The sequence below is a fragment of the Anastrepha obliqua genome, chromosome 1 (genome assembly GCF_027943255.1).
Source record: "Anastrepha obliqua isolate idAnaObli1 chromosome 1, idAnaObli1_1.0, whole genome shotgun sequence".
Lineage (NCBI taxonomy): Eukaryota > Metazoa > Arthropoda > Insecta > Diptera > Tephritidae > Anastrepha > Anastrepha obliqua.
The window spans coordinates 77,088,354-77,098,444 of record NC_072892.1 but is presented as its reverse complement, the minus strand read 5'-3'; the positions used below and the strand labels follow the sequence as shown (position 1 = coordinate 77,098,444).

Here is a 10,091-nt window from a genome sequence, read left to right as displayed (position 1 = left end):
CACTAACATGTAAAGCGGAGAACGTTCGTCAACAATTTCTTAAATATATGAATGAAAAATGCAAACTGGTTAAATAATAAATAATTTGTTGTTAGTTTTATTGAAATATATTTATAAATTCTTGTACTTGAATAAAAAAAATTTTACAATATTAAAAATACTTCATATGTAAATAATTAACTTAAAATTAACTGTAGTATCTAGAAATGCGGAGAAAAATTAGAAATCAACATAAACGTGTCCCATAACTATATTAAATTATACCTACTTTACTAGCTGCGTTTCCCAAGCAGCGTTCGGATGTTTGTCATCGTTGTTATCTTCCGTTTGATTGGCAACCAACGCATAACTTAGAACTTTCTTCCCCAAAAGAAAAACCCGAATGAAGCAACTGTCAAAAATTGCTATAAGATAAGTAATACGAATAAGAAGAGCAAAGCGTGTCGCCAGTATAGGAGACAAATTCCCTTCTCTCTTCCGCGGCCGTCCTTTACCACCGAACAAAATGTTTCCCTTCCAAATGTTTCCGTGTGTAAATGGGCACTAATTCATTCAATGTGGTGACTAGATCAGGTGATTTGTCTCTGTTGTACAAGTGCCCTGCTTCTTTGTTGTTACCTTGTTCATTTGTTTACATTTTCATTGAAATTTTTACATTCAGTACGCCGAATTGCTAAAAAAAATATGTCCCCGTATTGGCAGTGAAGTAACCGCTCTTAAAGCTGCCTCTAGATTTTGATAAATGTTGCGGCTAAAATCCATTCGTGCACCCAGGCATTATTTTCTGGATTCGCCGAACGCTACCTTTGCTAATACAGCGTTATTTGGTATTGCCAGATATTTGATTTACATGGTAGAAATAATGTTGTTTATATCAAATGAGTAATATTTTTATACTTAGAAATTATTTATTACCAAATATTCAAAATATGTATAAAATATTATTTGCATGCTTTATTAAATCATTTTGTGTAAACGCAAAAAAACTAATTTGCCTGTATCTAATGTAGAACTTGGCAACCGTGCACATAGTCAATGGCGGCCATGAATGTGTGACAAATGACAATTTCGTGTGAAATAAACAAATTTTCTCAATGGATGATTCGTTTTTTGGATTCGATACATCTGTGCCGGTGAGTAAAGATTTGCGTAACGCAAGGTTATTAACAAAACAAAATTAGAAGATTATGGAAACGTATGCAACGATATTAAACAAACGATACTGAGCGGTTCCTCTAGTCCATGCCTTCGTGTTAATGCATTATCAGTCGTTTGTGAAGTTCCGCATTGTAAGGCATGTTCAATAGGAAAATTTTGATAGACTATTTCTATACCCTATAGTACGATAAAATTAAAATCGTTGTATAATTCACTAAACACTTTTTTTTAAGTTCGAAGATGACGGGGCTGGTGGGCAAATCGCTGAACCTTCGGAAGAAGAGTATGATGCACTTAACGATGAAACTTTCGGTTCGGCCACTAATGGCGACTGGGAAGAGGCTCATGAAAACATGGTGCGTCTTACAGACTGCTTCCTTTCTGACAGTGGGTGCCGCGATTCTTTAGATGGTGTTAGACCAAAAGGTGGAAAAGCTATACATTCTTCGCAAGCGTCATCTTCCAAAGCGAACCCCTTGCGAGTACGAACTGTGGAAAAGTATGCGGACTCAGATTTGGAGTTAAATTTGTCGGGAATGAGATTAGATGATGTAGACTTAAGATTCGACGATAATGAAAGTGTAGGTGGAGCCTCTGGCCTAAGTTTAGATCCTAGCGTCTGGGCTTCAATTCCTTTTAAGGCTTCTACCGCACATCAATCAAATATTCTTGGGGATATGAATACACAAACACCAATTCTTCAAGGTGGAGATGCACGTGGAGTTAATGGATCAAATGACATTAGGCATTTTCAACGAGCACAGATTGCAAACCAAAATCCGCAACAGACGTTTGACCACCGAAATCCAAATTCTGATTTTCAAAAGGTTCATGGGGAAATGGCAGTTGGAGGTATTTGTGGGGTATACGGTCTTCCTCCAACTCCTAAATTTTGCACATTGGAGGATATAGAAAGGAATATAATTAATGAACAAACTATGCGCAAACATCAAGAGCAACATCCAGAGTCTAAAGATTTTCAGCAACAGCAAAACCAGAATCGACAGACTCAACAATATATCAGTGATGTTCTGAAGCAGGCGACAAAGACACCTCCACCGCATCATATACAGCAACAGCAAGCAGGTCAACATCAACAAAACTTACACAAACCACAACTTACACATTTGAAAGGTACTAAATACCATAAGAAATGTTCAAGTAATTAATTTCTTTGTACCTAGGTCCTCCTGGTTTTCCCAACAATCAAGGACATCCACCTAGACCGAGTAGCAATTTTACAAATAATCTAGCACAGCACCCATTGGGTAATTTATTGCAGCAACAACAAGCAGGCGGCGTGGCTGGAAGTCGTCTCCCTCCAGGCTTTCCCTTATACTCAACCGGTCCAGGCCCGCATTTGCAACAGCAAAATAATCACCAACTTCCTCCACATCCCTTACTAAACCAACACGGACTGCCGCCAAATTTTCAGCAATTGCACCAGCGCCCACTGCCAGGCCCTCATCTCCCGATCGCTTTGAATAATTTTGCTATGCATCCCAATTTTAATGCTATGCGGGCGGCTGCGGCAGTTGGGGGTATTTATCCAGCTGGTTTGGTACAACCTCAACAACAACAGACTCGTATCGCTCCTCATCCAACCAGTCCAGCAGTCTTACTAAATGCACAACAATCCAACTCAATGTATAATATGTTTAATATGCGTTTGGTTCAAGAAATTCAACAAAATCATCCCCTTTTGCAAAATGCTGCACGTCAAGCACAACAAATGCAGCAAACAATTGGAATGAATACTTATCAAAGTCTTGCTCAGCAACGGGCCAACAATATTGGAGGTAAAAACCCTTCCCATCAGCGTCGAGAAGGAGGGCCTGCAACTGGCAATTTACCCCATGAAGAGTTTGATGAATATGCCAATCTGATGAGTACACGAGACAAACATTGGTTAATCGGTATTCAGTTGTCGCAGTTAAATACAGAAACTCCTTATATTGACGACTTTTATTATATGGTATATCGTGAAAGAAAGGCGGCTCAAAATGGCAACCTGCGTCACAGTCAGGCACATAAAGACAACCAACTAAATCATCCGCTAACTCAGCCAAAAGGTCATGCTCAACTTATTTTAGTCCAACTTGGTAATAAGAATGGTACACGAAATGGGCAGCTCCGCGAACGCCGTAACTCAGAAACGACCGGCGTTACTGGCAATAATAGTGGACATATTGGAAACAACCAGGATCAAAAAAGCCCATACGTGTTTACTCCACTAAAGTTTGAAAATTCTTTGGGTAAACTGCAGTATGGAAGTGTGACGGCACCGCGCAAAATAATTGATGCTGAAATTATGGGCAAGGAAGCGGCTGCCAATGGGGCTGGAGATGGCATAAGAAATGTTGCAAGTTCCAGTGGTATCAGCTCTGCCCATCTGAAATCCAATACTTTATCAGTAACCTCTTCAACAGGCATTATAAGCGATATTGCATCATCTGCTCAACGTAAATCGCGACATATTCTGCTACATATTGAGACACTTTATCGTATTGTTTTAAAATTGGAGGATTTAAATAATCCCACTGCAATTGCCACTATTATAATGAAAAAGAAAAAAGAGAGCGAGCGCATTGCGGCTTTAGAGCAACTAGAAAATGCGAATAAAACTCAAGAAGAACGAGTGGCGGATTTATCTAACACATCTACAGTGAATCCAGCGCTAAAAAACAAATTCGCATATGAAATTGAAAAGAAAGAAATACTCGTGTCGAAACTGATAGCTGGTCTTTCTCATGAAGAAGTACCGGCAATCATGAATGTTCGTAAGGGAAAGGTAATGTTAACAATTTTTGCTGGATGAGTAACTACTGAAGGCTTTTTTCAACCAATCGTTCCATAATTTTGCAAATCGTTTATACACATTTTCGAAATATGTAGCTAACTTAAGTACCGGAAATTAATGAACTGTATATTTGCTTTTATTTCTTCGGTTCAGTTTGAAAAGGATCATTAAATTTACGTTGACTTAATTTGTTTTGTGAAATTCTCCACAAAATAAAATTTCTTGAATTCTTTCACAGAATTCGCATAAGGTGGGGGAATTAAATCTCGCACCTATATAACTGTGATTCAATTTGCCATAGTTTTAGTACTTATGTATTTAAATCTACAATACAAAATATCGTATAGACATGTAAAATATGAAGAATTACAATTCGCACTTCGAAGCTATTCAATGAAAAAAGTTAGACAATTACATTAAGGCTTTTATAAAAGCTGACCTAGACAAAGAAACATCTTTGAAAGTAATTTTGAGCTGAAAATCTATTACAAGCATAGTCGGAGGATAAGGATCCTTTACATATTTCTTCTTATTCGGCGCATCCATACTGGATGTTCGCGATAACATACAAACGTTATTTTGATCTTTATAGGAATGTATGGATCCAAAATGATAAATTGCAGTTATGCTCGTTAGTGGTGGATATTTTGTTCTGAAAGCATAAAGATATAAGTCAAATTTCTTACTTAGGACGCTCAAAATTCAATTTGAGTATACATACATAACAACATAAAAAACTCAATTAAAATATCTTTTTTGAAGCTGCTGAAGCGACAGACTTTGGCCCGACTGGGTTGAGCACCTGTAGACCTGCAACTTCATTTGTGGTGTGAGTAAGCTCCTGTCCACAGTAAGGTTCCTGTCTAATCAAACGCAGCACTATGACAGAGTGGTAGTCACATTCGTTGATTGTGTTTCGCCGTACTCGCAGAGATGCTCAAGCCGACGGTTCACATCAAATCCTGGATCGCGACAGACTAAACATGTTGATGTTGAAAAACATACGTTTTCCTCCTCTTTTTTTCCTGGTTACGGGCTTTGAAAGATTTATAAGTGTCGTTAATATAATGTGTTTATTGTTGAAAAAGACGTAAATCTGAGCATGTAGAGCCATGATAATGTTGTATTTATTTTGCCTTTTGCCCGGGCAGCGTAAATCTTTTCTCAGCGTAATAATAGGGCTGGAAATTTTTTTGTCAAAATGTTGCAAACATGACCGTTCCGTAATCAAGCTGATTTTAAATTATCTATGTACAGAAGTTCGTAAAAATACATAGTTGGCCGAAGATTTTAATTGAAGGGGAATTACTAATTTTTCGGTACTTTTTAGTTTGAACAAGAAGTTCTTTCAAAGACTTTTAGATTTTTGTCTAGAATAGTTTCTCATGTCATCAATCAAAATAATGCAATCATTAAAAAATTAATTTTTCTTCCTTTTCTTTTTGCCTTAGTTTTGTGTTAGTTTGTTTGGATAGTAGTAAAATTGACTGGAAATATTCAAATTACATTATTATTTTAAGTATTTCAATTTGGTATATTTCTTTAGACACTCATACGACGCATTATGCCATATATGGAAGATCACGAAATCCGCTGGAATATTTGGATGGGGGTTTTCGCTTCATTGCAAAATGTTGTTAAAAAAGATAGGGAAGATGTTGACGGTGTTTTATATGCACTTTATCCGGAGTTCAAGAAGCAAGTCCGTGAAGCTGACTTCGAGGCAATTGTGAAAATTTCATCCTCTATACCCCTTACCGAAAGGAAGTCTAACGGAATATTCTGTAGTAAGGTAAGTTGGGTACTCATGGCATAATTATATATACACTTGCGCTCACGTAATTAAGTCACTTCTTTTTACAATATTCACGATATCTTTCAAGCACATAGACTACAAAACTGCACACCCGAAAGTTTTCTAAACATTCTAATAAAAAAGTTAAAGATATTTATGATATGTTTTTAAATTTGTTAAACTTTTGTTAATTTTGTACAAAGTTTGGAATTTTGATTTACGAGGCTTTTATTACACAATCAAATGCATTGTTAAAAATTTAACGATACAAATATATCATGAAAAGTTTTGGGCTTATTGTAAAAAGATGAATTGGCTTAATTACGAGCCCATGTCTATATTATACATTGTATACATTGTAATTGCTGATCTTATAATTACAATTAAAATTAGGTCGACTTGTACACTGTTTTTGATTGTAAAAGTTGAAAGCTTTTATGTATGTCGAACTTATTTATAAAATATTTTGTAACAGTTGCAACATTAGCGTAATTTATGATTTTGCGCAAGTTAAAACTGTGGCCTAAGGCATTCGTTTGGCAAAAGTAGCAATCATCTTGATGATGCCATTTTATCGTGCGCAGAATCGTTCTCTCAAACAGTCCAAGCGTCGCTTCATCGGATGTTGTCATCGTCCACGCTTCTGCGCCATACGTTAGGACCGGCATGATGCGAGCCTTGTAGAGTGTTAGTTTTGTTCGTCGAGAGAGGACTTTACTACTCATTTGCCTACTTAGTCCAAAGTAACACTTGTTGGTAAGAGAGATTCTACGTTGGATTTTAATGCTGACATTGTTATCGGTGTTAATGCTGGTTCTTAAATAAACGAAGTCCTTTACAACCTCGGAATTATAACTGTGAACAGTGGCGTGGGTGTCGATAAGCGAGTGCGTCGACTGTTTATTTGAAGACAGGAGGTACTTCGTTTTGTCCTCCTTCATTACCAGACGCATTCGCTTTGCCTCTTTATCCAGTTTGGAGAAGGCAGAACTAACAGCGCGGTTGTTAAGGAGGATGATGTCAATATTCTCCAGAGCAGCCTTTACCTCCATTGAAAACAACAGTTTGGTGCGGCCGATGGGCTGGAGGATTCATCGGCCTATACTTCTTCAAAAACACAGTGAATGGCGAAAGCGCCGTGATAAATGACTTTTTGATGCCGGAAATTAAAGCCCGTCTTCTCCACAACATTTGGTCCCAACTAGACGGCGCTACGGCCCGTGAAACAATGGATTTACTGAGTTGTCGTTTCGGTGAACAATTTATCTGTTGCCTCGGATCAGTGGATTGCCCCCCAAGATTGTGGGGCTTAGTTGAGATGAAAAATTCGCCGCAAGAGAAGCTTAAGAATATCAAGTGTCCCAGTTCTTCTGGGTTTCTATGAGACGAGGGTTCCCATGACTGGGGCATAGTGGAATTGGCTTCAAAATGGCAATAAAATTTTGAAAAAAGGTGGATATGTGCTTAAAATCAGATTATTCTAACTATGCTAAATAAAGCCTTCAGTGACAGACAAAATAATGGATTTACTTTCTACTTCACCTTGTATAAATTACCAAACTTAGAAGGGGAAGAAGCTGTTTTTTAAGTTTTACACCATCGCACTCCAAATTTATGTCTTAATGACTACTAACTACACGTTGAATGTACATATAAAGAAAATCAACATGTAGTTATTCAAATATTTTTAAAAACATGTGGTTACTATTGATTGATTCATGTCCCTTGTACTATGTTCTTATAAAACTAGGGCCTCACAACCGTTTATTTTTCATTTGTTCTCACTGGTGATGCATTTCGTATCAGTTTTTATACTATGCATATTAGTGTTATTCCTCGCCAAATGATCGGGCTAACGTTTACTACACTGTACTACATAACTAGTTCAACTGGTTTTCACATAAGTACATATTATATGGAGAACGGCTACAACTTGATCGAAAGGGACTAAACTTATTTGTCATCAATTCAATCTATGATTGTATGTGAAAATTAGTTAGATACATTTAGTAGATAATTTGTAAATAATCCAAGAATATTAATGGCATAATTTTTGTTTATATTTTCCAGTTTGGAATATCATCGCTTGTTTGCTTAGTGTTACAGGCTGAGCATATATACATGTCTGACAATGATTCTACACATACCGACGCCAACAAGGAAAAATGGCGGCACTTCTTAGATCAAGTTTCAACATCATTAAATCGAACTATACAAAACCAGGCAATTTGCGCTGAAATTGAGTCAGATTCAATACAACCAATGATGGACCATTTTGCGCGTTTTAAAGATTTAAAACTGGACTCTCTATTGGCACTTATAACTGAAGCAAAACAGCAAATTAACTAAATCAAAATGACGAACATGTTAATAGAAAATCTTAAACGTGTACAAGATTGGATGAGTTTGCAAAACCTAAAGTAAAACTAAATAACTTAGTTGCATGAAAACTGTAACTCTGCAAAAGATGTTAAAAATGATTTATTGGTATACAATACATTATTAACATTTGGGAGGTTATGATGACCCGTTATACATACATATATGACATGCATACTGTTGAATGTATAATATTGTTAAAAAAGAAAAATTAAGCAGAGCAAAAGATCGTGAAAATCAGCAGCAAAATATTGTTGTCTTTAAGATACGATATTTTTGGCTCATGCAGCACATAATAAATCTAGCTGTGTAGTTTTGGCAAAGTAGCTTAAGGTTGTATAGGTCAAAGTTTTATTTCATTCTCAGGAAATGCACTTTCGCTTATCTATCAAAAAATTTTAATATAGGTATCGATGTTATATTTGCATTAAAAATTATTAAATTTTTTACGCCATAATTTTCAGAACTTATGTAAGAATGTACAACTACGTTTGTTTCGTAATAATAAAACTTTATTCCAATCTTCCTTGAAAAACTTAAAATATAGTTATCTTCAGTCACCTTGGAAGTGGCAACTTTACCAAAACGACATAGATAGATGAAAGAGTTCAACTATTTAAAATTTTAGCTGACGATTTTAAGTTTCAAAAAGTAGTGACAACTGTAACTTGTCTTTTTTATTCTAGATTTTATGTGTTTTTGTGGTTTTTCTTTAGTGTTTTGTAAATATTTATAGAAGCAAAAACTTAGTATTAGGGCCAAAATTTATTTAACAAAGATCTGAATAGCACTATTGAGAAAAAAATCTATTATAAAAAAAGTTTGTATGAATTTAAAGATAAGACGAAGGCATTCGAAATATGCAATGAAAATACTTTATAAAACAGTCGTAACGTGTTTTAACCTTGGTAAATTATAGCCGATTACTTGTAATCGGTATTTTCACACTTTCATATTATATACTACATATATGCATATATATAAAATATTTATATGTATAAATTTATAGATAAATGCTTAGTTTGGTGCTTCTTCGTTAAAAATGGATATAAAATAATTATATAAAATCAATTATGTAACTACAGAATACTAATGCAATTGAACATGAAAATACTAATTTTATGTCATTAGCTTTAAATATATTCGTATACTATATTGATGGGCATTCAGACTTTCTTACTCGTCAAATGTCATTTTTGTTGATCCATTTAATCCCGCTCACACCTTATTCATGTTCGGATTTTTTTAAAGAATTGTAAAAATAAATATTTTCCAGGAATAAAACTTAAAATGGTTAGCCTTACTTCTTATTTAATTCATGGTTTGTTTAGACAAATATTATGGACTACATTTCGATCGACTTATGGTATTACTCAAGTTTGTTTAATTTTCATCTAATGAGGCACCAAACCATGATGGCTTTTAAGAATGAATTATTTGGGACAATATTTCTTAATTAAAAGAATTTAATTTATGACTTCAAGTATTTAGGATGATAAAAAAAGAAGTGGTGAACAAAATAAGAATTTGATTTATTTGGTTTGCTCACCCTTTAGTGAGTTGTGCAGCATACAAAAGGTTTTACCATATTAACCATGGGGAGAATGTCTTCGTGTAATATCGTTTATGCGTTTGGTGGTGTTGCTTCTTACTGCTATAGAATAAAACTACGTGTTGGGGGGTTCTGCAAAACCTCGTAACTGACATTTCGGCCAAAAATGAGATTTACTTACTGGATGCTCCTTTCATTCATTCATTCTTAATAAATATTTTATAAAATTAATCTGAAATGGGTTTGTTTTATAAAATAAGGAACCAATTGGAAATGAGACAGTTTTTACGTTAGTCTGTGAAATTTGGCTAACCTAGCATACGATAATTCCCATGTTCCCCTTGTAATTAGTTGCTTTTATTAAATTTTAATTTCAGTTTTATCTTTACCGATCCTCATCATTAAAT

The 10,091-nt window shown here is 35.2% G+C and overlaps 1 protein-coding gene across 1 annotated transcript; it reads left to right on the top strand.

Annotated features, from left to right (window-relative positions):
• Nucleotides 1–1,003: 1,003 nt before the first annotated feature.
• On the top strand, nucleotides 1,004–9,435 carry LOC129247026 (protein PAT1 homolog 1). The gene is made up of 5 exons (XM_054885877.1): nucleotides 1,004–1,133; nucleotides 1,392–2,292; nucleotides 2,343–3,949; nucleotides 5,505–5,750; nucleotides 7,824–9,435. Exons 1-5 carry the CDS (start codon nucleotides 1,095–1,097, stop codon nucleotides 8,100–8,102), a joined length of 3,072 nt encoding a protein of 1,023 aa, XP_054741852.1. The 5' UTR covers nucleotides 1,004–1,094; the 3' UTR covers nucleotides 8,103–9,435.
• The last annotated feature ends 656 nt before the right edge of the window (nucleotides 9,436–10,091 follow it).

Coding starts and splice junctions, on each gene's coding strand:
- LOC129247026 (XM_054885877.1), top strand. CDS start 1,095: ATGGATGATTCGTTTTTTGGATTCGATACATCTGTGCCG. Junction 1,134..1,391: donor GATTCGATACATCTGTGCCG/GTGAGTAAAGAT, acceptor CTTTTTTTTAAG/TTCGAAGATGACGGGGCTGG. Junction 3,950..5,504: donor TGAATGTTCGTAAGGGAAAG/GTAATGTTAACA, acceptor ATATTTCTTTAG/ACACTCATACGACGCATTAT.